This window comes from Symphodus melops, assembly GCF_947650265.1.
Source record: "Symphodus melops genome assembly, chromosome: 4".
NCBI classification, from domain to species: domain Eukaryota; kingdom Metazoa; phylum Chordata; class Actinopteri; order Labriformes; family Labridae; genus Symphodus; species Symphodus melops.
Window position 1 is genome coordinate 23,216,763 of NC_136694.1, and position 26,656 is coordinate 23,243,418.

Here is a 26,656-nt window from a genome sequence, read left to right on the forward strand (position 1 = left end):
GGTTGTTTTCTTTATGACATTAGTGCAATTTTTTTTTTTACTGGTAGTCTAAGTGTACATTAACACAGCAAAAAATTAAACAACCTACTGCATCGACGGCGTATGAGGTTATTATATTTGAACTTATATTTATAAATATAAATGCAACATTAAGTGACAACATGCAATAATTTTGACAACATGTCCAAATTATGTAATTTCGAGGGTGAAAACGCAGTGTGGTATTATTTCTTTCCATGTTTCAGGAAGGTATTCAAAGATTACGGCTCTTATCGATTATAATTATTTCTACGAGGCAATATAAATGGTAGTTTTGAAGTTTGAGTTTCGTGTTTGTGTGCATCAGCCAAAACCCAAGCCAAACTGCAACAACCTTTCGGTGGTCATATGGCACTGTTGTTATGGAGGCTGCGTGATGACGTCAAGCGCAAGGTGAGAAGATTGAACGTGAACATAGCGGAGTGGAGCAGCTTGTCTCTTGTCATTTGTGAAGGCAGGGCTCCTCTACCTCTCTCTTTTTGTACCATCTGCATCCCTGCTGTTTGTTCGTGTACCTACATGGAAAAAACCTTTTGTTACGCTCATTCGAGCCCTCAAATGCCAGAGGTTCCGACGGTGTTTCCCCAGGTAAGTGCAGTGATTCTGTTAGAACCCTTTGTCTCCAGTAAAGTACTTTATTTGCTATGCTATTTGTCAATGTGTCACATTTGTGCATTGTAATATCAAATACTGATAAATATGACAAACCTGTACATGTGATGTGCCATAGAAACATAGGCAACACCATTTAAAATCGTGTAGTTTTGTGTGTGTAGGCGATATAAGGTACGGGTTGAAAGCGTTTCTGGTTGCTAAGGTGATGTTGCTATGGGCGTGTCTGCACGTGAAGCAGTGTGCATCGTCTACCTGTTTTTAAAGGAAAGCAAGTATCTCCAAAGATTTTACAGGATATATGTACAGTAATATTGTATGGAATCATATTTGTATGTGTCCTTTACAGCCCGACCAACATTTGCTTTTTTGCAGTGCTGATACAGATATTTAATAGTCAATAAAACGGAGTAATATTAGCCTATTGTTTTCATTTTTTCATGAATTTTGTGCCCAATAAATGTGGGGCATGATACTTGAGGTCTTTACTTATGAACTCATGTTGAAACAGTTTCTAAATCACCTTAAAAAATATATCAGTATTCCAATTTACACAGATTCTAATAAGCCATGAAACTCTGTTTAAGAAAAAAAAAACCATTTCAATTCATATCAGCAAATTAAATTATTTAAATGGAGTGATTGGTTTAAGTTGCAATATTCAGTTCAGGTCATTGATTTTGGATATAGTTTTCCCATTAATATTGACATCATTATTTTTCTGCAAAATATAGTGATTGATACTGTTATTTTGGGCATGCTCTATGATGTGGCCCCCCTTTTTTTATTAATGTTGATTAAGACATTTTTAATCTGAGTTTTTTCACCAAACTTTCACTGTGCATTGTTGAGGATAAACAGCCTATGTGACTATTTAAGAGAAAGTAGACAATAACCAATAAGCACTGGGGTTGGATGCTTCCAAGTCCAATGATAAGAGTCGGTGCAAAGCAGGACTGCTCTTGTAATCCACTTTTGCTCCATATGGTTGAGATAAGACAAGTCGTCAGCTTTCATCGTTAGCAGCTTAAACCCCGCACAGCTCAGCTGACAACTGTGGTTTAGGTGAGGACGTGTTTGTTTTGGTTTTATGTAGCATGAAATCTGTTCCAAAAGAGGGGAATTTGAGTCAAACATGAAATAACAATTTCAATGATGCATGATAAAAATAAGTAGTTATTCTATGATGTTAAAGTCCAGTATTTGCGAAACGGCTCGTTGAAAGAGCAGCGGTCAAGGAAGTTGTTTTGACTGATCATTTGAAGAGATGTGGTTACATACCGTAGGTCGAGTTTCAATTGTTTGTAATGCCTTTTATGATCATGTTCGTGTGACGTTTCAAGGTCAGGCATTTATTTATAGCTCTTCAATGGAAAACGTGATTACTGCTTTACTTCCTACTTTTTATTGTCAGCATTGACTGCAAATGCAGTTATTAAGTGCTTAAAATGTCAAGTGAGGTGTGGCAGTCATGATTTGCATGAGAGGTGGATTGCAGGTATAGAACAAAGATTTCACTGTCAAACATTACATTGTTTCTTGGTTAGCTTTGGTCATCAGGCCTGTAAGATTTTTAAGTTTTCCTTCTTACACTAATCCAGCCTGTTCATCTTTTGTACCAGCCATTAGTTCTTTCTGAGCAGATCTAAGTCAGTGTTGCTATTGAACTCTGAGCAAGATCCAACTTTTTTTGAAGTTCTTATTTTCTCCCTAATAGAATAAAATTCACCCTCCTATCCTATCTATGATGAAGGTAAAGAGTACTGATGGTCCAAGGTGGGTTGTAAACAATGAATCAAATTGTTTTATGAGCAGATACATGACGCTTTCTCCAGCTCATTACTTAGCTATCTGTGCTTTCAGAACAGGTTCAACCACACCTCTCGGAGGAATTAATGAACCAAACATTGCAGCCATAAATAAAGACGAGCTGAACCACCCATGTTGTGTTGGGAACGCTGCAAGAATTTAATGGCTACGTCACAGCCATATCCATGTGTAAGAGGAATATCCCCCGACATGCATGACTTGTTTCTTCATCACCTAAAAATCTTTTATGCTCGTGACTCTACTGCTCACAGCTGAGCTGCACTTCACTTTATTTTCATTGGTTAGTTTTAAAAAGTGCTGTGATCATTTAAAACAAGCTTACCTCAGCTGAATTAAGTGAGCTTCAGCAGCTGATGATTCACCACTTCACACATACGCCGGGTTTGTTTCTGTGTGCTTCTGGGCGCCCACGTGTGAGCATTTATAAGCTGGTATTCAGCTGTGCTTTGAAATGAGGTGCAAACAGGACCTGTGGACACACGCCGGTGGAGAGATGTCAGAGTTGGGCTGCTATGCAGGGAGCGCCAGAGCAGTTGGGGTATGGTGCCTTGCTCAAGGGCATCTCAGCAGTGCTACCATCTTCCATATTTTGGTCTGCATCTGGACTTAAACCAACTGAAGTCCCTAAGGACTGACCTACTGCCGCCCCCAGATTTCAGACACTTAATTGGTGTTACTTAAAAATGAAGTGAAACATATGGTTATTGTGTTGACATTTTATGGCTATAATCTGTTCTTAAAGTTAGTGTATTCAAAATGGCCTCAGGCATGAAAATAAGCAGCTTAATGTAAAATGATTTTCTCTAGTCGATACTCTTCTGTTGGCACAAGGTCATCAGTTTTTATGACGTTGTTTTACTTTTTGATACAGCTTGTTTTAAAACTTTACAATCTCTGCTCTTCGGATTATTAATAATATCCCAAAGTGCTGTGGCTTTAAAAACTACAAAATCACAAGTAATATTTTTAAAACCTTTTCAAACGTTTGCGAGCTCCCTGTTATACATGTAGCGAAAACACTGCAGAACACCTGACTGCTGCCCTTCTTTAGTTACAAACATCCAAAGTGTTTTACTATAAAGGAAGAACATTTCATGTCGATAGATGCGTTATAAGCCAGCCATAGAAGCCTCAGCTCCCTCTCCCCACAGCTTCCTTCCTCTCCGGCCTTATCCTTTTCTGTCACCATTTGACCTCCTTTATCTTTTTGTTTTTATTCTGTCTCTTGTGCTCGACTCTGCTCCACTTTCTCTACTCACCTCTGCTGCTCCTTCACTGCACACAGGTACTGTGTGCAAAGATGTGGATGAGCAGGGCATGAGGCTAATCTGGCTGTCACGTTCCATCTGCAGGGTCACACAGAGACGTGCAGTCACGTTCTACTGTCTACTCTTTCCTCCAGGCATGTATGTGGGCCAAGGAGGATTGTCACGGGAGGCGAGGGAGGGCTTGACTCCAGGGATGAGTGGAGAAAATGTCAGAACCTGAAAGAAGGGGAAAGAATGGCTATCGCTGAATTATAGACAATCTCGTAAGGTTAAAGGAGAGCAGTTTTTGTGGTTTAACCAGGAAGATTTTTAATGTGTGGGGTAAGAGAGTGGCTTAGAGACTTACTGTAAGTCAAAACATTTAGAAGACCTCATCGATGTATACTATTCATGGATGGTAATTAGACCGGTCTGAAACCATGGTCATCAGCGAAGTAAAGTTATTTAAGGAATAGAAAGAGAGAGCTGGCAAGGAAGGCGAAATCCCAGGAGGGATCCCTGTGGTATCCCTAATCTGATCTGTTGATCTGGTTAGAGAGTGGATGGAGTGACGCCAGAGGGCTGACACACCAGCCACATGGAGCAGAGAACCATCAGATTTACAGCATTTCACAGAGCAGTAGAGAAGAGACCAGTTTTATTTAAGCCTTTCTAAATGTTGTTCAAATTCATTCATGACTGAAGCTGCTTCTCTGATTTTGTTCTGACACTGATGAAATTGACTGTAAAGTATTAACTAGGCAGTAGGCACAATGAAGGCTTCAATTTCAGTGGAATCATTTGTCAAAGAGTTATTTCAAACATATTACAGTATTATATTATAGTATTAGAGAGCTGACAAGAAGGACATTATGAGAGTTCCTTAACTGAAAAAAAGCTAATGTGTAGTTAGCTATTGAAGCCTAGTGGTCATATTTTTAGAGTATATTATTTATCACAATATAATGCCCCCATAAACGTCATCACATTTGTTTCGACTCAGATAAAAGTGTCCCTGTTTAACATAGTTTGGTGCCATAGCTCACATTGTATAGACCTGTTGTTATTGTAAGCTCACCAAGCACTGCCATGTTACAAAGTCCAATCCTTAGTGCTGAGCTCTTAAAGCTCTCTCCTAATGAGACAAATTTAGTAAATCTCTCTGAAATTTTACTTTAAGGCAGATTATGATGTCACAATAAACTCAACATCTGTCTCAGCTCAGTGCAGCCTTTTTAAGTGGCATGTTGCCACTTATAAAGGATGTTTTCTCCTCCCCCACCTTTTACAAATGATGGAAATGATGAAGCCACGCCGTAACTTTATCCTAAGAGTAAGGCAGTACATCCAGCCAGCCGGGCATGCAGCTGTTGTGTCCTTCGCCTCAAACATTCAACACCCAGCTCCAGCCTTGTCAACCAACCGTCTCAATCAGCTGTTCATCCCCTCAGCTCCTCTCTTTTCCCGGCCCCCTCCTCATGCAGACCTCCTTTCCTGCCCCAGGATGTGATATAGTGACGTTGCCTACCCTCACAGTCAGACTGTTTCTGTTCTAATGTATTTGGGCACTGAAGAGACGACAAGGAAACAGCTTGCCAGGGGCAGGCAGCTGCTGTTTCCTACAGCTCGTGGCCGTTTTGGGGGGGACTGGAGCAGGATGCCGTGGGGGAGAGCCGGCTCCGCGGCCCTGCTGCTGCTCTCGGGCAGAGTCATCGCACGGGCCAAGGCCAGGTAGGATCAGGCCTCTGCTGCTGCTGTTTTCTTAGGGGGTTTAAGGCTGATGTGGATTAAAATTCTCCTCTAATCTTAAGTGAAACTGGGAATGGGTTCAGCGTAAAGCTGTCCAATGAAATACTTGTGTGGCTCCATACTTTGCTTCGGGAAACTAGTTTTACAGGTGGTTTAGGTTAATGAGTCTACAATGTTTGGCTTTTTCTTAATGCAATTTAATGTCATTGGAGACATGCTGTGATTCAAAACATTCCTCTCTGTTTAGATTTATAACAGGACAGATTCCAGATCCTGCAGGATAAGAGGCTTGCAATTGGAGTCCAACAATGACGATTAAACACTGATGCTTTCAACAGGAGCCACTTCTCCAAGTAGATTATTGTAGACCTTCACCATAGTCATTGGTCGAGGTTACTTTGTGTTATTTCCCACAGTGCAGCTGAATAGGAAGGCAAACGTTAGATGTTATGCCCATTCCTTTCTTAGAGTGGATCATTTCCTGCTGATTCTTCATTTTAATTTGAGCACTTTTCAAAAAGAAAAACAAAACAGCTGCAGTCTGACATTTGCAGTTGTGGCCTTTTTTCACTAATGATCCGTCGTAGCAGGGAGCATGTGAATTGCTTTGTGGCTGAGCTAACCTTCTGGCGAATATTAAAAGCAACATTCAGAAGAAGACAATGCTGCTTTTCTTCTTTGTACTTGAGGCTGAACAAAGAAGCCCGGGAAATAGATTCAAAGCTTTCTTCTTTCCTGTTTGTGACCTGCCCTCTTGAGGAATATCCAGTAATTAAGGGCTCTGGTAATCTTATTAAAGGTCATATTTAGTCTTGAGTCTCATGAGTCTTTCACTGAAGTTCCAATCACATTTAAGGAGAAAAAAAAAGCTGAATCAAACTGCATGGAATGAATTAGCTGACTGTGGACTTCCTAGTGAGTTCAACGCAGGTTTCAGTAAATTTGCATAATTACTAACTTCCAAGCCGTTTGTATAGTTTTTTCATAGAGAGCGAGAGTCATTAAACAGAGTCATGTATTTGCATGCTTTTCAAAGATGCTCACGTTTGTTGAAGGGAAACAGGTTTTCTCCAATACAAGGCGGTGTAACTATCTGTTTACATGCTAAGCCTGTTATCAGCATGACAAGAAAGGAGGACAAAGTGGTGATGAGTCCGATTGATTGGGTAAGGGGCAATGCTGACAAACCAGTTGCACTTTCTTTTATTGCTCGTAAATGTGCTTCTCACTCAGCCTTCTGATAGATGTTTGTCAGCCGTCAGGTATGAAGTTGAACTAGCATTGCAGAGTGAACGGCACGAGGGCCTTTCGTGCATGTAAGGCATGATTCCATTTGTCACTCTCAACAAGTATGTAGTGTTTGATTTGGGATTTCCTGTTGCAACTTGCAGTGTAAACTGGAGCGCACGTTGTCATCCTTTGATTTGTTTGATTACGTTTCATGTCGACTGGCACAGCGACAGCAAACTAAAGAGTTGAAGAGTTGTCTCGCCTTTGTCAACTCAAGTTGAGTTGTGTGTAGCTTTCTTTAAAGTGTCTGACGTTTCATCGTGGAATGTTATTTGGTTTCACTTATTTGCTCCAAAGCTTCCTCGCTCATTGCCTCATGACTAGAACAAGTACTTTCATTGTGACGATGCCAGAGTGTTTTAACTAATTTATGTATAGTGTCATGTGAACAGAGAGAAAGATGGCTATCAGGCATGCAGGCAGGGCGTGTCGCCTCCACGCTTTGCGGGAGGGGACAGGTGTGAATGATGTGTTGGTGTTCAGAACGTCGTCACTCCCTCTTGCATTCCAGCTTCAGCTTCCACTCAGCTCACAAACACGCCGCGCAGTCTTACAACAGCACTTCCTGTCACCGCGCAGAGAAACTAAAGCAGCCAACAGATTTACATTACACTCACATGTTGTCCAACCACCAGGACTGGATAAAGCCAGGGGGGTTTTTGTGCTGGACTTTTAATTCCTGGATTACGATAGCACTGTGGATATGGTAGGCAGAGAGGAGGTAATGGTGAGCTGGATTGAGTCCAACATGCAGTTTCCACACACCAGGTTGAACCGATTCAGGTTCCGTCCTACCAAAGGTCCGACGAGGAGCAAACGTGCGAAGTCCTCCTCCCAAAAGCAGAAAGTCAGGTATGTGTGTGAGAAGGAGCTGGGTCAGAACAAATGAAAATCACCAAAGTTTTTGTGTAAAAGTTTGAGTACTGTGTGCTTGGTGTGTCGCTGTGTTGGTGGGACCATGTACATTATAAATACAGGGAATAACCTGAGAGGGAAGTGCAACATCAGAACATAAACATGCCATTCAAGGCCCCTGCAGTACTGTTATGTTTAGATTATACAGCAGGGTCTTTGTTTTCAAAGACTGAGTTGGTGATTGTGTCTTGAAGAAAACAACATTCAGTAACTGCAGGGATGTCACACAGCTCTCCATACAAACGTTTCTCCAAACTAATTATAGATCTTGTGGCTTTTACTTGATTTGACGTGGGCGCTGATCTGCATGATTCAGAGCTTGCTGCTGTGACACAGCTGTCTGCAGACCTTGGTGTCTTTTTTCCATGAGCATAGCAGGTGTTGGGCACCATGTCCCGGCTTAAGATAAATGATAGCCTGCATCGCTCTTTTTGAAACGTATCAATGCCCGGTATAGGGATGTAACGATTCACTCAACTCACGATACGATTCAAGGTACCGAATTCACGAATCGATTCTGTCACGATTTCTTTCAAGAGAGTGTGGAGGTGATCGGAGCTTCTCATTGTGCTGTTGATTAAACGCTGCATCATGTTGGTTGTGCTGTTTGTGAAGTTCTCTGTCTTGTTGTAATATTTGCACACAGTTTTTTGGTCTTTCATTTTCTGGCCTTGGAATGCCAAAATGCTTCCACTGCCATGAGAGCGCCTGCTGCTTATTACAAGCAGCCTCCTCTGCTCGACAGCTGCTGACGCTTCACCATACTACTGCGATGCATTTCTTCAGAGAAGCGATTCAAACCTCGACACCTTTGAATCGTTTTTTTACTGCCTCACGTTTCATCTTTACCTCCCTATTGTGTGGTGTTGAGTCAAAAACAGGAACATACTGGTTCTGTTTTAAAAGAAACTCTGCATGGATCCTTGTGGTACAAATGAGAAAAGTGATTGTCGTTTTTCAAATGCACATTTTCTGGATTTCACTTGATTCAACATCGACTGAATGAGGAAAAGAGTTTCATATAGAAAGAGTCCATGCTAATTCAAAGACAGGACAGATCTGATCATTTTCTACAGGGAATTAAACTTCTGGATCAATTAAGTAACTTCTTGAAATGTTTTCGAAAACCGCTAAAATGTTGGACGCCATCCAGTGAAATGATAGATGGGACTACAGCGAACTGTCTCAGTACGTTACATACCATGTTTGCATAGTGGAGTGTTACCTCAGAGGATAGGTGAACAGTCAGATAGAAGGCAGGACCTACTTACTTAATAACATTTGACAGCAACAATGAACATGAAGACTTTTCAGCATTGAAAACATACAAAGTATATTTTCACCTGCACTCATTATTTCGAGGGTGGGCGCTCATAAGCTTTTGCTTTGGCCCACTCCTTTTGAGCAGAATTTCAACTGCTCAAATAAACAAATACATACAAACATAAACTAATCGATCCAGATGATATTTTGTAGATGTTCTCCTTAAATTAGTGATTTTTTTCCAGTTGGATTCACTTTCATTGCTTAAGTTAGCGCTTTAACTCTTTGCATGGTCTTATAACCCTTCAGAGAGTTTATTAAAGGGCATCCTTGTGTAAGAACAGAGTTCATTAAACTATGTTTCCATTGAAACTCTCAACTATCCCCGTTACCATCTAAGAAGCAGCTGAACGGGTTTTATGGAGCAAAGCATTCATGTGGAGCAAACCCGATCTGATCTTCTCGTAGATGCTGTGGGCCTGTTTTTAAGAAGATATTGAAAAACATCCTCATTCACGGCACAACTGAAAGCATGACAGCTATTCTGAGCTCTGATACATCGAGCAACTATCATGTCAATCTGTGGTGACGTGCCATCTGGCATTCCTTAGATAACGACAAATATGGTGTCGGTATGTCTCTGGAGGTTTGTTGACACAGAGAATGTGACTGATCCACACACTGATGAAGTGAGTCAGCTGACCACTTCCTGTGTCTCTGATCACAAGGTCACATTTTCGTGCGAGAGGCTGAGCGTGTGTTTGCAGCTGAGTGTGTCCCATTGTTGTCAGGGAACAGTATCCTCCTTGTTGAGTCCTGCACAGGAAAAGATGGCTGCAAATCTTTGCTGGAGTTCAGAAAAGAATGCGAGATGATTGATGATTTCTTTATCTGAAAGTGTTCACTGCTGGTTAGGTCTTCCATTGTTAGTGGGGTATATTTATTTAACTCATTCAGAGGGGTGTTGCCCATCTGGAAACACATCCCACAGCCTAACAGTGACATCTAGTGGATCTAGAGGGTACTTTGCCTCCAGGCCACGTTCTGCAAGAACAATAGAGACCCCCCTTTGTGTCCACACTCGCCATCGCTCTCCTCACGCCGGCCCTCCCTCCATCCCTCTCCTTTTGTCTGCCCTGCTCTCTGGGCTCCCCCCGCTGATCCATCGTCCCTGCATCGTCTCCGTCCTCACCGCCCCTCTTGTGTTTGTATGTGTCTTTGTGTTTCTGCCAGTCCGTTTGCATGCATGCCTGCGATTTCTTTACGTGTGTGTATGTCTGCACCAGAAATCCCAGCCCCACCGAGATGAGCGTGGAGCCCTGGGCCAGCCCGCAGGACCAGGCAGCTGCTGAAGACACGCTCACCACGCACTCAGCATCCTCCCAGGATCAGGAGCAGCACCCGGACAAACTCTGCCTGGACTCGTTCTGGAGTGAGGTTGAGACCATCAGACAGGGGAGTGGCTACACAGACCTCGACTGCACCAGGAGAGACTCCAAACAGTCAGAAGGTAAATGCTGATTATCCTGAACTGTTAGATTAATGGATTGATGGAGAAAGCTGTGATGCATATCGTCTGAGTCTGTCGTATAGAATGTTAAACCATCAGCGTTTAGCACAGATGCCGCTGAGATCATCCACGAAATGATGCATTTGCCATGGCGGCATATCAGGTTTCTTTCATGCAGCAAAGTAGTGCTCATCACCATGGTAACACAATCAAACTCTTTGTACTAGGAAGTACTTTATGTACGGCGCAAGCCAAATATCCATTCATGAATGCTGTCTTGATGACAATGCATCTCCACTTTAATAGATCCCTTTGTCTCTTAATGGATTTCTTCACTAATGAGTAAACCCTGCAGTCAGGATTAGAAATGTAGGAGGGTCTCATTATTAGTTTGAAAAGGTTATCAATACTCTGTGCCGCTTTATTAAATAAGAGCTTATTATCTGCCGTATGTAGTCTCCAAGAAGTGCTAACACTATTTAGATGAACACATCCTCTAATATAAATAGACTGCAGCACACAAACCAGTTCTTCTGCAGAGATTTGTTGTTGACTGAAACTAGCACAACCACACTGTCACTATTCCGAACTCCATGCAAATAAAAGGAAACAACAAACCAATACCTACTATTACAAAAGACTGACAGTTACCTTTACTGTCTAGTTTGTCTTTTATATTAGGATATATTATATTTCTATATACATTTATATTCTATTTTACATTAACAGCCTCTAAAGCTATAATGGATTCAGATTCAGTCAGACATTTACTCGTGTTTGGACTGGGCTACTGATGTTTTCTTAGTGATCAATGTATTACTTTATTCTTTACTAATATAATGATAATAATAATAATAATAATAATAATAATAATAATAATTATTATTATTATTATAATAACTTGTTTTTTTAAATGTCCTTCATGTGACCCAACAAGCACCAGGCAGAGAGCTCACTTCTCCCTACCTTCAGACATTAAACTGGCGAGCTTTACAATTAAGAAAGGAAAGAGAGATAATGGATACGTTTAAATAAGTGACAGCACATAACTCTGAGTTTGAAGAAGTGATTTTAAAGAAGAGTTCTCTTGCATTTTTATTGTTATTTTGTCAATTACTTGCTTGAATCTAGAAAGCAGTAACTTATGTTTTAGCTTAGTGTGTAGAGCAGGTGGTCCATGTTCAGAGGCAACTATCCTGACTGATCCTGACACAGTTTGGTGCGTGTCATCCCCCACTCTCTCTTCCACATATTTCCTGTCACACTTTTGCATTCCTGTCCAAATAAAGCTGAAAGGATGGAAAAGGGCCTGAAAAACTTCAGACAAACTTCAGACAAACAACAGCCAGCTAATCTGTGAGACCCTCGCACTATAGGTTAATGATAACAATGCTGTGCATTTTGAATTGCATTACGCTATCTGTCATCTTCTGTTGTTTCTGTATCATTCACTGTACGTTGTACGAATGTGTCTCAGAAGGGGAACAGGAGGAGCAGTGGCTGGCCGATGCTGGTTTGTCAGACCTCATCAACGAGGACGGCGATGATGTAGAGAAAGCTGTGCTTCTGTCCACTCTGACCCGGACCCAGGCCGAGGCCGTCCAGCGTCGACTAGAATCCTACACTCTGTCCCTTCGTAAAAGGAACAAACCGCCACCGCGGGACGTGCGAGACGTCTTTAACTCACCTATCGCACAGGTCAGGACCTTTAGAAGTTTGCAAATATTTGAATTCCTGCTGCTGTGATGTAATCCAGACAAAGGACATGATGACACGTGTGGAAGACTCAAATGTACTAAAAAAGGATGTAACTGCTGCTCCAGATTTTGGTTCTCTTTGTTTTATCCAAGTTTCAAGCTGAAGGTAATTTTAAAGATGTTTTGTCTTATCTAGTTTACAGCAGGCAGAATCTGTCTCAAATCAAAGCTGCATGCAGTAAAATATAAAATGATGACTGTCAGTACACAGTGAGGGATTTTCTATTGTACCAGTGTATTGAGCTGTCTTGTTAAAGGCCACGCTTTGTCCTCACTGTCAGCCTGAGAGCGCGCAGAGGGGAATAGAGACAGTGTTCCTCTGATCCTTATCAGTCTGTTATCAAATGAAACACTCTCTGTATCCATGACCATCACCACAGGGAACAAGAAGAACATTACCTGTATTCCCTGTGGTACTGAAAATATTACAGGACTGGTATTTTACACTTAAGGTGCTTACTTACAAAAACATTTGTGTTTGTAACAATGATTCATCCTCTCTCTCAGCAGAACCATCTCCCTGACGGCCAGCAAAGTGAAGACGTAGCCCAAGACAGCATGGCATCTGTTAACAAATCACCACTGTCAGGTAAGAACTACAGGAAGCGCTTTTATGACATCATGTTAAAGACAGACGAGGGCAAAGAAGTAAAGGCTGGCAGCTGCTCTTTTTTTGATCATCTCTAATAAGTCAAATCTACACTTCGATTCCAGTTTTCTGCAAATACTTCTAAGTTTAACTATTGGTTTATAAATATGTTAAAGTATATCATACCTGCAGTGGTCAGATAAGTCAAACAAAGTTAGGTATCTCTGTATCTGTTTAGATTAATCCCAGGTTAACTCCTTGACTCTGCATACAGTCACTGGAGAGCCTCCTCTTCTGAGTGCAGAACTCACGAGACAAATCCCAATATATTTGAAATAAATCAAAAAGTCTTCATATCATGTTCTTACTTTCCTGAAGTTGATGTTTAAAGTGAAACATGCTGTTGTTAGGCATATACAGATACAAAGCAGCAACAAATGTTCATTTTAGATCAGGTAAAGTGAAGATTATACTGGGGAGAATCAAAATGGTGTTTCCCCTGAAAAAGGTGAAGAATCCTGGCAGGTTTTTATTTTTAGTGGGTTTTTTTGTTTAAGTGAACTGAAATATTTGAGTTTGTGTGTTTTCCTCTTAGCAGTAACCCCAGAACATCAGTGTGGGGCTCCCAAAGAAGAATTCTTCATCACTGATGTGGCTTACTGTGAACAGGCCGTCATCTTCCTCAAACAGGCCAAACTGCCACAGAACAAAATCCTCCGCAGGAAAGAGGATGGCACCTTACCGGTAAGTTCCTCTGTCCTAATCTCTCCAGGTTTCTTATTTGTTTGTTATCATTCTATCAACTTCATTGAATGGAAAGGTAATGTGACTTTAAAGGGAAATACAATTTTTTTTTCTGCTTGTGTTTTCTAAATGCACCTTTTTCATCTTACTTTCTTACTTTACTACACAAGTGCCAATCTGCAGTTATTTTAACACACAGAAATACTGCTTTAAGCCATTTCAATCAGCCCGTTTCTTTGTTATATAAGAGGGTTGAGTAGGATCAGCTATAAAGGAAAGTAGCAACAAACAACAGAGTGTTTGTGTTTACGAGCACATAAAGCACCTTGGCAATAGAATTAAAAGTTTTTAAACACGATCATTCCATTTCCATGAACAAGTATTAATCAAGGGGACAACATTACAATCAGACTTATATAACTGACGATGAACATTTTTCTCCTTTTCTGGGCTCTCTGTTATTCCACCCCTTCTCTCTCTCTCTCTCTCTCTCTCTCTCTCTCTCTCTCTTTCTTTATCTCTTCACATTTCTCCACTTCCATGTGCTCAATTTCAATCCCCCTGTCCTCACTTTTCTCTCCTTCCAATCTCTCACCTTCTCAGCGGGTCATCTGTCCCAAGTGCCGTCTCGGAGTGACTCGTATTCAGGATCTCTCCCACACAGACATGAAGAAGGTGCGTCAGTTGGCTCTCATCGACATGACGGCGCTGTGCGACCTCTTAGAGCTGGAGGTCAAAAGGCATAAAACTGGCAAGAGAAAAATCACAGGTACGGCATCAATCACAGAAAGGGTGCATAGATACAACAAAACAATCATTTTGAAATGTTCACGAAGGAGACAGCTTTGCTATTTGTTTTACTACCTATTTAATAATTTACTCATCTTTGCATTTCTTGGTCAGGTTTTGTTAGACAGACTCCATTTACAGTATATCGACTCATAAGTAATTAGTATAAATGTGGGCATACACACACACAAAAAAGAAAATATTACCTCAGTAGAACGGTGTCTTCATGAATATGTTAGGCAGATGAAACCTGACTGACACTTTGGTCTGTCACAGAGAGTTCTTTCTTCGGAGTACCATTGGCAACGCTGCTGGAAAACGATCAGAAAATAAAGCCGAACACGACAACTCCTCTCTTCCTGCAGGGGGTAAGATTTTTAAAAATACAGAAAGTCTTTCAAATAGGTGAAAAGAAAATGTAGGTTTATAGATTCTGTTTATGTTAACTATTACAACATTTACAGCTCCTCCTGGACAGGACATTTGAACTTTATATAAAATGTCATTATATATCAGATCTGCTGTTTTGCCCTGCTCTAGCACAACATGATAGTTTACCCCTAACTTTGACCTTTCCCTTTCTTTCCTCAAAGAGTTATTTTATTTGATAGGACAGTAGATACAGTCTGATTGAAAAGTGGATAGCCTCTGTACATGGGTATGATCTAACCAATAGGCCATCAACTCCCCATCGTTAATCTTTTTGTAACCATTAATTGTTCAGTATGTTGTTAAGCCTACAATCCTCCTCTTTAATTAGCACAGTGTCCTCTGAATGTGAAACGCTTTGACCACACCCTGTACATAACAGCAGTTACTGAGAATAACCAGCAGAGGTGAGCAAGAGATTCTTATCTGCTGAAGCCTTACTCTCTGCTAATGCGTCTCTCTCTCTCTCTCTCTCTCTCTCTCTCTCTCTCTCTCTCTCTCTCTCTCTCTCTCTCTCTCTCTCTGCAGTTATTGTCATTTTTGGAGAAGAAAGGAGTCGATTCAGAGGGGATCCTGCGGGTTCCAGGATCTCAGTCCAGAATCAAGGTACAATGTTTGGATCAACACCTATTTGTTTAATTAAAGCTGAGACGAAATCATTTTATTAAAACAATTTCCCTTTTTATTGTATGTTTTGCTTAAACACAGGCAGTTTGAAAACGTGACTTCTACCTTTTCAAAGCAGGCAAATTATTAACAGTGTGAAATGTCAGAAGTTTGACAGCAGTCAGGGAAATCAAACCTCTTCATTGAGTTTAACTACTGTTGACATTTAGAAAAATATGAATATGAAGAAAATCATTTAAAACATTTTCAGCTTCTGCCCTTTAACGCCTTATGGTCGTGAATTCATTTGAGCATTGGCACATTAAAAGGAAAATCGATTTCATTAAAACAGACAGAAGAGGGCGCCGTTTAGCACTAGGAAAGAAATAACCAACAGAAAGACAACAAAAGAGACCAATCACATACTTGGAAAAAAATTTAAATATTTTTTTACTACGATTAAAAAAAAGTTTAAAAAAACCCCCCAACAAATCTTAACATTAAAGTGATATTAGTAGATTGAAAATGTTGGCATAAACACATTTTTAAATCTTTACCACTATCATAAGAACTAGTTGTGAAATGAGGCATATTGTGAACACTGTGTACACAGTGTGTGTTGTGGCCCAGCTGTTATTTATTGTCTGTCCCAAACTACAAGCACCACTAGGATCTGTTACATCTGGATATTCTGAAGTCTCCTTCTGTAAAAAGGTCACAACATATTCATACAAACATCCTTGTTCAAGGTAACAAACAGAGGAAGGAACTGCATTCAAATTCCAAAGTTCAAACCACTAATGCCAGTGCACATACAATGTGATAAGCCTCAACCAAAAATAGAAGCTGATGGTGTGGTTAGGAAATAAGTTGGGAGCTCATGCCTATGTAGTTAACATGAACATAGTCAAGTGGAGAGTTACACTGATGATGGTGAGTTAACAAAGAGACATGTCAGCTCTTGGGGTGACAAGCATCTCCTCATATCTTCATGTCATCATTCAAAATACTTGTCACTAAAGAATGTATCGCTACAGTATAAACATCCTGATTTATGAAAGCGATATGTCACATCCTTCTGTCATGACTCATTGGTTTCGTGTGTGTGTTGAAGTAACCTCGACTTAAAGAATAATTCAACATTTTGAAAGTGATGCATTGCTGGTCAATTCACTGATAAGTGTACCTTTGAATTTAACTCTGACAGTTCATGTGTCTTGTCCTGTTCTGATTGTCGCTCATTGTGTTTTTGTCTGCAGCTGCTGCAGCAGAACTTTGAGACAAACTTCTACTCAGGGCAGGTGAGCTGGGACGAGGTGAGTCCCAACGACGCTGCTGCACTTCTCAAGAAGTTTATCAGGGAACTGCCTGCTCCTCTGCTCACTGCCGAGTACCTCAACACCTTCAGCGCCGTCAGAGGTCAGTGACATTTCTTTACTGGTTTTATTTTGAGCTTTTTTTTTTTTTAGCATTTCAGGCTGTAAACACACCTGCTGCTTTAGCTCCATCTCCCAAATGAACGTGTATTACAGAAATCGTTTATTGTTAGCCTGTAATGAACTCAAACACTTCAGGTGTCCCATTTAGACACATTGTATTTCAGTCATGTGGGAGGGGAGCTTATGTCTGAGGTTTAGGTGAAGGACCTTTCAGTTTCAAACAGTACCAAGTCAGACATACCTAATTACACGTCTCCTCTTCAGTTACATAATGACACCACCTGTAATAAATCACACCGCACGTCACTGCTGGATAGGTGCGGTGTTGATGTTGGCACTGTGTTTCTGTTACGCCAGCTGCATATTCACGTACTGTTTGAAATAGACACAAACAACAATTCCTGTTCTCTTCCTCTACCTCACAATCTGGTGCCCACTTTTTCAGAAAACTCAGCAGAGTTCACTTGATAATTACCTCAGACTCTTTACCCCGATGACAGCGTGATGCTTATCTTCCACAAATCCACATTAAGATGAACAAGATGATAGTCTCTTGAGAGGCGTCCTTACCCTTTGTCACTTGCACAGTGACAAAGCGGAGCTAAAGAACAGTCCTATCCGCATAATTTTTCACCCAAAATAGTCTGGATTGATAATAATATATTCTGATTGATGGCTCACTGATGTTTAGAGGGTTCAGAGAGTCGGTGCTAAGTGATGAATGATGTTTGACCACAGAGACATAAGCTCTAAGAAACTTAATGGCTGCCTGTCACAATGTCATTAATCTTCAGGTTTCCCATTATTCTAAGTCACAGTCTGAGGAAATGAAGTGTGTGTGTGTGTGTGTGTGTGTGTGTGTGTGTGTGTGTGTGTCTGTGTATTAAACCTCTGCTCCCTCCTTCTCCAGACATCACAGACCTGAAGCAGAAACTCCACATGTTGAACCTCCTGATCCTGCTGCTGCCTGAACCCAACAGGAACACACTGAAGGTGCACACTCAATAACCACACACTTACACACCATGATGCTATTTTCATGCCCTTTTAACAGTCTGATTTGTTACATTACATAAACATGCCAACACATGTTCTGGACATTATTTTCAAACACAGGGATTACACATTTCTAAGTAATTGTAGAATTTTAGGCACACAAGCCCACACAATACTAGTACTTCAATCCATTTTAAGAAGGCTTCCTCACTATGGAGGCACTTAAAGTTAATCATTGATTTCCAGGAGAAACTTATAAGTTAAGTTTGAAAGAAAAAAAAATTACCTTGACCTCTAGTTAAACTACCGAAAGATTTAAACAGAATCCTGCAATGGTATTTTTTACACAACCTACATGCTCCTCTTTTGGTATCAGCACTTCATCCAAATGTAACTTTATAAAAAACCTCACACAGCGAAGCACTGTTTCCTAATGTACTGTGTTGTTTTGAATCCATATTTTAAGCACTCTGTCTCGTTATGCAACCACAGGCATTAACCATGACTCACTTTCACCGACAATAGTGTGCAGGTAGCTCTGCTTTCAGCATCCAGGAGGATATAACCCACCTGAACTAATTACTTTGACTCCAGTGGAGGCAGCTGAAACTTACAGTGCATCAACGCTCTTCTCAGTAGAGGTGTTATAGATGATTCAGTCGCTGTGATATCCACTTTTCTCCCTGTCAGAAGTGCTCTCATTACATTTGCACATTTTTTAGTTCAAAATGAGAGTATCTATCAACCTCCGCATGAAATGAAATGTTCAACATGCAGGGCACATCGAACGTGACAAAAACATCTCTTTCTAAAATGTCACACTAGCTTTGATTTTAAGAATCTTAACACAAGTCTCCATGTGTGTCCTTCAGGCCCTCCTGGAGTTCCTCAGCAAGGTGGTCTCCAGGGAGAAGAAGAACAGGATGAACCTGTGGGCCGTGGCCACCATCATGGCTCCAAACCTTTTCCTTCATAAGGCCGTCCCCAGCAGGCTGACGGAGGGCGCAGAGAAAGGGCACGCAGAGAAGGCAGCTGATGTTATGAGGCTTCTCATTCGTTACCAGGACCTTCTCTGGACCGTAAGACCCCCCCTCATATTCAACCTCAAGAGGAGAGGACTGTAAATATATTAGTGTGACGCAAGTCTGAAATGAAATATCAGTAAAACAGTATTGGAATTTAGCCTATTCTTTAGATTCATTTTAAAAAAACTTGTTTTTTAAACAAGCTTCCCAAAACCCCCAAAATTTGTCCTGTCATCCAATTCAATCAAGTTCCTTGGCATGAGTTGATTAAAATATCACACATATAACAAATGTTAAATCATACTTTCTTTTCTCTCCAGATTCCTAATTTCCTCATGAACCAGGTGCGTAAAATGAATGAAAACAGTAACAGGCGTTACCAGTTCTACGATCGCCGCATCAAGAACCTGCTGAGGAAGATCCACACAGACAGCCGGGAGAAACCGGATAAAAACACCTCAGAGGTGAGGTTTTACCATCAATTAACAACAGCAATACTTTCACATCTCTATTATTGTGTCCGTATACACATACGATATAAAGTACAAGTATCTGTAAAGAGTTATCGACATAAAACTAACTCACTGATCATAGCTGTGGAGGCTCAAATTCTCATTGACTCACTGAAACCCCAACTGTCCAAAGTTAGAACAATTAATTATTATTCTGGAATCTTTTTTATTGTCTTTAGCCCTGCCGTACAGTGAAGATCCAGATTGGGGATCAGGTGAGCGGTACCATGGAATTCAAACTGAACATCAACTCCCGAGCTTCAGACCTGCTTGCCCAGTTTCACCGCCAGTGCCTCCGTAGCCCCGAGAACGGAAAGGGAAAAACACGAAGGTAGGATACTTAAGTGACACTTACGGTTACGTGCCAGCCTGAAACATCAATATCCAAAGCAACCCTCTGTTTAGTTGTTATAAGTTATGATTAGCTACTGGTTTGACTCTGGCCTCTAATAGTTTCTGCAGTTTGATACGAAGGTGTTATCTGTCTGTCAACAGAAACGGCTCGGTGACACATCCAGACTGCGCTCTGTATGAAGTGGGAGGAAACATAGGTAAGAGTTAGTGGCTGCACTGTTGCCTCTGCTGTGACATTTGCATGTCTTTCTGCTCGTTGAGCTGATGAGGGTACAAAGTCTTATGTAATGATCTGTGCATAAGCCAAAGAGACAGGAGCAGTGCATCTGCAGTTATCAGAGCAGATAAATGCTTATTACACACGTCTGTGCTCTCACAGGAGAGCTGACAACTGTCAGAGCAGTTCTGAAACTATACAGTCCTACCTGAGTCCAGATTAATGACTACAGTTGGGATTCAGGCAAAAATTCCTTATTTTAGTTGTAAAGATTTCCTGTTTTTGTTTCATGCAACTTCAAATGGATAACTTTGACTGTAAAACAAAATTTAACATTGAGTTGAATTTAGAACAAAGGATGGACATTTTTCTTTTATTCAAAGTTCAACCAGTATTTATAAAATGAAGAAACAATAGGAGAAGTATTTCACCATGAAAATTAAAAAAGAATTGATATATGTCAGATGATCCCAAACAGTAAACAGTATAGCCTTGTATTGATCCATTTTGTTTTTCGCAGGTGAGCACTGCTTGGATCCAGACACACATCTTCTGGATCTGTACAACAGTAACCACGGGGGAGAGTGGGTCATCAAGATGAAACCCAACGCCAGCAGAGGGCTGTGAAGGACAGATTGGCTCAAAACTTTGCAGATGAAGGACAAAGGAAGGACCTTAAAAAGATGATATCAACTCAGGCCTCTGTTCTGATTCGATTCCTCCTCGGAGCAACAAGCGAGCAGGAGACAGATGGAGGAAGCAGAAACAGATAGATGGAGAATCTGCCCGGAGCAGAAAAACTGTCAACGATCACATGAACACACTCTGCCCTCTGCCTTTCTCTCTCTCCCCTCTTTTCTTCTCTTCTCTCCATCCTTTCTCTCCTGCATTAGTGCGGGGCTTCGAGCAAAAAACTGCTGACGTGACTTCTTACTTCCAACAGAGAACCTGCTGCACAGAAAAGAAAGGCGAGAGTGAACGGCTGGGCGGTTATATTTGCCTTTTTTTTTTTCCATCTCAGACCCTGACGAGCAGATGGCGATGCAGAGCACCTCTGGCTACAGAGGAATCAAGTCCCTCCCCCCATTCTCAGGCCAGCTAGACAATGTGATGCGTGTTGTGAGTTTCATTCGTTAGTGTTTTGCAGAGAAGAGAACCATGGTACACATATTTCTTTCCAAATTATTGCCTAAATTAGTATATTATTTCTCATGGGACAGCATTGTTCCTGAGATTAAAATTTGATCTGTGACCTTGAAGACAACTTCAGCTCTAGTTTTGCAACTGTATAGCATAGAAATGGCAGACTTATGGGAGCTGTAGTTGCTGAAAGCCAACAGTGATTTTACATGTGCAAACACCAATCAGTGTTTCTAACTACACTTAAGAAATCTTTCTAACACATTAGAAACCAGGTTACATTGGTAAACGTAGACTGTGTTTCCATAGTCAACATTCAGGTTCCTGCTCTGAGTGACGATCTGACTAGAAGATGGTCGTCTCACTTTGTCTTCCTTCAGATCGAATAAATCTAAATATGCAAACTCATCCATTAATAACACCAGCTGCTTTAGCTGTCTGGAACTTTTGTTAAACATGCACATGGTCATGAATAAGTCTAAAAGAAACTCGTTTAAGTGTCGACATACAGGAGAAATGTACCATTACAAATCAGGTACCTCATATGCCCCAGTTTATTTGACACGAATAAGATGTAAACAAAGTGAAAGGATGAAGTTTTCATTGAACAGAAATCTTTTTTGCATCATGTCCTCATGATTGATCATCCAGTATTTAATGAAAACATCACAAGCTAACCTGAGAATGGAGCTGGCTCTCAGCTCAGTTTCTTAACTGATCAGTAAATCAGATGACCGATGCTCCTCGTTGCTCTTCATCCTCCGCTCGCCGTTCTCCCTGTTGACCCTTTTATTCCAGCTCTCAGTCTCTGGAAAAAAAAGATTTCTGTGTGTCCGTCCCTTTCTTCTTCCGTGCCATTCAAAGAGGGAACAACACCAGGATGAGCTCCTCTCTTATCTGTGAACCCTGTGTTCTCCTGGGCAATATAACAAAAAACAATCCATGGACTTCCAAGGACCCCTTACCTAAATAGAACAGCACTCAAAGTGTGTTTTTTTTTTTTTTTTTTTTTTTTTAAATATACTGAGGGATTTGGTGTGACAGTCGCTGCACCTCTAAAGGGAGATGTTGAGGACACACAGTGAAGCTGGTCTTCAGTTCTCATTTTAAACACACAAAGTGCTGAAGTGACTCTCTGGGGGTGTAACAGGATTATTGTTATTTATATGAATGTAATACCACTGTTGCTTCTGTATTTGATGAGTGTTGTAGGCTAGACAGACTTTAGGATAGTGTGAAGATGATGCTGAGTTCATTATTACTGTGTTGTGATCAGTTGCCCTTACTTTGCAGTGTTCTTGTGCATATTTCTTATTATACATCGTTTTTTGATGGATCTTGTTCCATTTTTCCTCTTAAACATTACAGTAAGATAAATGTTGTAAATATGTTTCTCATTTATACTCAAAGTGAAAAGAAAATCGGACTGTTTCATTATGTTACTACTCGGAGTATTCCAAACACACACAAGCAGTAAATGAATGTGTTCAACACCTCGTGCCCTTCGTCACATGTGAACCATTTGCTCCTCGCAGTCGGAGCCATGTTGGGGCTCTGTGGCCATTTTGCGGGAAACGAGTCGCACACTCTCCACTCAGTAGACCGACGGTCTGAGCGCTGACATCCATCAGCACCCTTCGCTCCATCTCTGTCACCTTCCCAATGATGGACCGTAATGTGCATCAGAAACACGCCGAGCAATCACATTTCCTTCATGAGGGAGGAGGTAAAAAATGGACGTGATAAATTCTGCTGTCCTGGACCTGATGGTGGCAGCAGTGTGTGTGTGTGTGTGTGTGTGTGCGTGTGCATGCATGTGTGTGATGAGCTTCATTACACTGGTCCAATCGGCATGTCCCAGGGTCCCGGACACAGTTCAGTGCCTCAGCACAAAGCGAGCTGATGAAACTGCCTTCTGCTGACAATCACGAGAAGTAGGTCACCTCTGAAGCAAAATCCCAGAGGGCGAGCCCAAACACTCCTGAGGAAGCGAGCACATGGACACGTTATTGTCTAAACACACACACAGACATGGACAACAGGGGCACGAGTTCACATACTCTTACACCTGTTTTTTTATTGACTGTATTTGTACATATGTGAATGTGTTTGTGTGTGCGTGAGAAACAGAATAAGCTTCCAATGGGGAAAATATCTCTGAACCAGTGTTATGTGTACAACTACCCAGGGAGACTTTGTAAGGTAAAATGATGGACATTTACAGAAGTCTGTTGTGATAACAGTTATGGATCTCTTAATGTCTTCATAAATGTCTGGCTTCTCTCATGAAGACTTTCGACGCCTGAAAGCAGACGTCAGAATGTATATTTATGCCCTTTACACAAGTCACTGTTTTTAATTTTCTGTGAAAACACCACAGTCTCTGCTGTAGAAAGAAACACGTTTGAAAAATGTGCTTTTTTTTCCACAATAAATGTAAATCTAATATTGTCCTTACCATGATTTATATGTTCAATATGGGGTAATGGGTGCGGTAGGAAGATGGTATCAAGAAAAGCATCATTCATCCGTCTTGTGAATCTACAAAAAAGGAGCAGTAACATACACACATATAAATGTAAGCAGAGAAAATGTGCGGTGAAGTATTTCTTTTATTCTGCAGCCAGAGAGATTAACCTTGTAATGTGTGTGGGTGAAGAGGCCGCTGCTGCTCCTTGATTAATCATCACCATCGGTCCTGGAAAAAAACAATACCAACTAACTGCCTCATCAACTCTGATTATTCAAGGTCTAAGAGTGTCCAAAGAGCCGCTTTGAAGACAAAAGAATCGAAACTGGTGTGTGATAAAGCATTTGTAGTTTCTTTCTTTTACAACATTTAGAGTTTAAAGCTGTGCAATTTGTAAATCTGATGAGGAGAAGGGATGGTTGTGTGTTTAGTCTCTGGATTCAATATGCGATTTAAATCATTTGATAACAAGATGAGGACTTTTCAATCAATATTGAGTTTAGAGGGGGTAATCATCTTTGCATAAAACAAGGGTTACTTTTCTGAAATGAGCATTGATGGATATGTAGATTTGAAGAGAAAATCTTTGACAAGTTTAGTTTTACATCTCCATGTAAAAGAACAGATTTTGCTGTTTTTGTCAGCCTCACCATTTAATGAATGGACAGAGCACATTGATTAACATCTGTATAATGATACCAGATGTGCTCATGCTGGAATTTTCAAGAATGCAAATTTACACCCACAGTTGATGGGCAGGCAACAGAGATAGAAACAAAAATACAATTTAGAGATTTAAATCTGAAACAAACTATTTATTGGTAAGTAAGATATTGGAAGGCAAGTTATACACTTAACTTAGCTTCTGTCAGCACAGACAACATAAATGGTATCTTTTCAAACAACACCTTTATGTTTTTTTTCTTGGTAAACACTGTTTGATTCTTTTTTCAGCCTCATTCAGTCATTCATGACTCTAAAATCTGCATAAATGCACCAAACTGCAGCCCCCTCCCCTTAAAACTGAGCAGCAGCAGTAGTCAGGCTGGCAGACACGGGCCCCTTTGGCCCTCTGCAGATCTAAATTACTGTAATCAGTGGATGAAAAGCAATCAGCAGCCTTGTATGGACTGCTGGCAGAATGCCTGACCTCCGGCTCTCTCCACCAATCAGGCGGCTGCATTTCATTCACAACTAATCACAACCTGCACTCACAGCTTCCCTCACATTTCCCCTCACTCTTCTTCTTCTTTTGTCTCTCTGTGCCATGCTGACCGGAGTCGAGCGGGTTGATGAGGGACGACGGTGCGAGCTGAAGCCTCTTCCTGTGCTCACTCGGTGGCAGCCATCATGGTTTCCCTCCTGGCAGCAGCTGCAGAGGCTCGACCGCTGATGAGACAGTTTGAACACAAAAAAGTTTCAGATTTAGACTCTAATGATGTATTGAAGTGAGGCAGGAAGCGGATGGATAATAAATGCTCTTGTATAGTGGGAGAGTATAACAGATTAAAAAGACTCTGCTGAGCTAATCAGTGATAAAAAGTAATTTGAGTGTCCGAGTGATTCACAAGTTTGATTAGCAGGTTAAAATACAGTTTCATCACTGTGTAAATTACTGTATGGACGAAAATAAATGTGTACTGATACTTTTAGGTAGTAAATCATCCCCAGATGAACAGGATTGGTCTCCACAAACCATAAGGGCACAACTCAAGTCCGGGGAAGACGATTGCTCGTACCTCTCTGATGAGCAATCCTTCCACTAAGGTCTGTAATGATTCTAGCTTTCTGGTTATGTGGGGCTTTAATGAACAGACCAGAACTTTTTCAGTCACATACATTAGGCCACACGAGGAGGATTTATTGTGAGTGTGATATTTTCTCAGGCTAAACTTTGCAAGACATGAATGAAAGATATGTACTATATGAAATGTAACTCAACTCAAAAAATAAATATATATATATATATTCAATTCAAGCTTTTAAAATAAACTATGTTGCAGTTTTATTTGACTGGATTGATAACTAGGTTTCAGTCAGAGATCTAATTAGGGTCTCATAATTTGGCAATATTTCTTGAGAGGGTAGTGCTATTATAATAAGTTTAAGCATGGTTATATTCTAAACATTATGATTTACCTTTATTTAGCAGACAGAATTGGGGAGGAGGCAGGGGGGTAGACATGCATCAAAGGTCCAAGGGTGTGAATGTGATCATCAATCATTGTGCTTCACTGTAGCCTGTGTGTGTGGTGCGCCTGCAACGAAACCTGCGGCCCTGTGTCAGTACTGGGTCTTTTCCAGTCATAAAGTAAAATCATAACCATGCTGGTCTTCAGAACAACAGCACAGCTCCTAGCTTTTACACAACCGTTTTAAAAGCAGCATACAGTGGTGAAATAAAATAGCAAAATAAACATCTTACTCTCAGTAAGTCTGCACACACTAGTCTTTGGACATATCTTTATGTTTTCTTCACGCACTTAGTGAAACAACAGTTGCCTGTGTGATTCTGAGGCTCCAGCTGGATCAAGCGTGACAAACACCTTATGCTGTAATGTTAAAATAAGCTGTCCAAAACACCTGGGGGAGAGTGTGATGATAAAAGTCCCAGTGTGGGGGCATCAGTAGCCGAGTGGTTAGTTTGTGCATCCCGTGTACAGAGGCTGTTGAACTCAAGGCAGACGTTTGCAGGTTTGAGACGCTGTCTCCTTTCCTGCATGTCATCCCCACTCTCTCTCTCTTCCTGATTTCCAAATGTTTTCATTGACCTGTCTCTCTAAAGGCACACAAAGCCCCAAAAGAAATCTTTCAAAAAGAGCTTGACAGTTCTGTCCTAAAACAGGTCTGGATCATGGAGTCGGGATGGGCTCACATGAATGATTTTTGTCCCTGGTGATCAGACTCTTGTAAACTTTTCGTAAATAACACAAGAAAAGGAAGAAGACATGACAGGAAACAGAAGCCCTGGAGGAGAAAATAAAGCCTTATCTACCATTAGCGAGAATGCGACTGTGGCTGTCACATGACTCCCCCCTCCTCCCCTCTTATCGAGACTCTCCCTTTCTTACCCTCTGCCTCCTCCTCCCTCCCCACCCACTGCTCACCGCCAGGGGTAGATCCAAGTGTTTATC

General features: G+C 41.0%; 2 protein-coding genes and 1 long non-coding RNA gene across 7 annotated transcripts in view; 2 read left to right on the top strand and 1 right to left on the bottom strand.

The window, feature by feature from the left end:
- LOC306822232 (guanine nucleotide-binding protein G(s) subunit alpha-like) overlaps positions 1–26,656 on the top strand; it is a 103,164-nt gene that overhangs the window by 2,991 nt on the left and 73,517 nt on the right. The window lies entirely within an intron of this gene.
- arhgap40 (Rho GTPase activating protein 40) lies at positions 417–23,498 on the top strand. 5 transcript variants are annotated; one of them, XM_079342585.1, is made up of 15 exons: positions 417–627; positions 10,232–10,455; positions 11,933–12,153; positions 12,720–12,801; positions 13,397–13,545; positions 14,149–14,314; positions 14,611–14,702; positions 15,292–15,369; positions 16,629–16,788; positions 17,719–17,801; positions 18,677–18,883; positions 19,150–19,293; positions 19,521–19,672; positions 19,837–19,892; positions 20,433–23,498. In XM_079342585.1, exons 2-15 carry the CDS (start codon positions 10,251–10,253, stop codon positions 20,537–20,539), a joined length of 1,902 nt encoding a protein of 633 aa, XP_079198711.1. In that variant the 5' UTR covers positions 417–627; positions 10,232–10,250; the 3' UTR covers positions 20,540–23,498. The 5 variants fall into 5 exon arrangements, with proteins under 5 accessions (XP_079198711.1, XP_079198710.1, XP_079198708.1 ...); XM_079342584.1 differs by lacking the exon at positions 417–627 and adding an exon at positions 7,287–7,619 and having other exon boundaries at positions 13,400–13,545; XM_079342582.1 differs by lacking the exon at positions 417–627 and adding an exon at positions 7,288–7,619.
- Positions 21,679–24,982, bottom strand: LOC306823178. Its single transcript, XR_013778981.1, has 2 exons — positions 24,750–24,982; positions 21,679–23,750 (listed from the first exon to the last, which is right to left on the bottom strand). It is a non-coding gene; the product is annotated as an uncharacterized lncRNA (long non-coding RNA).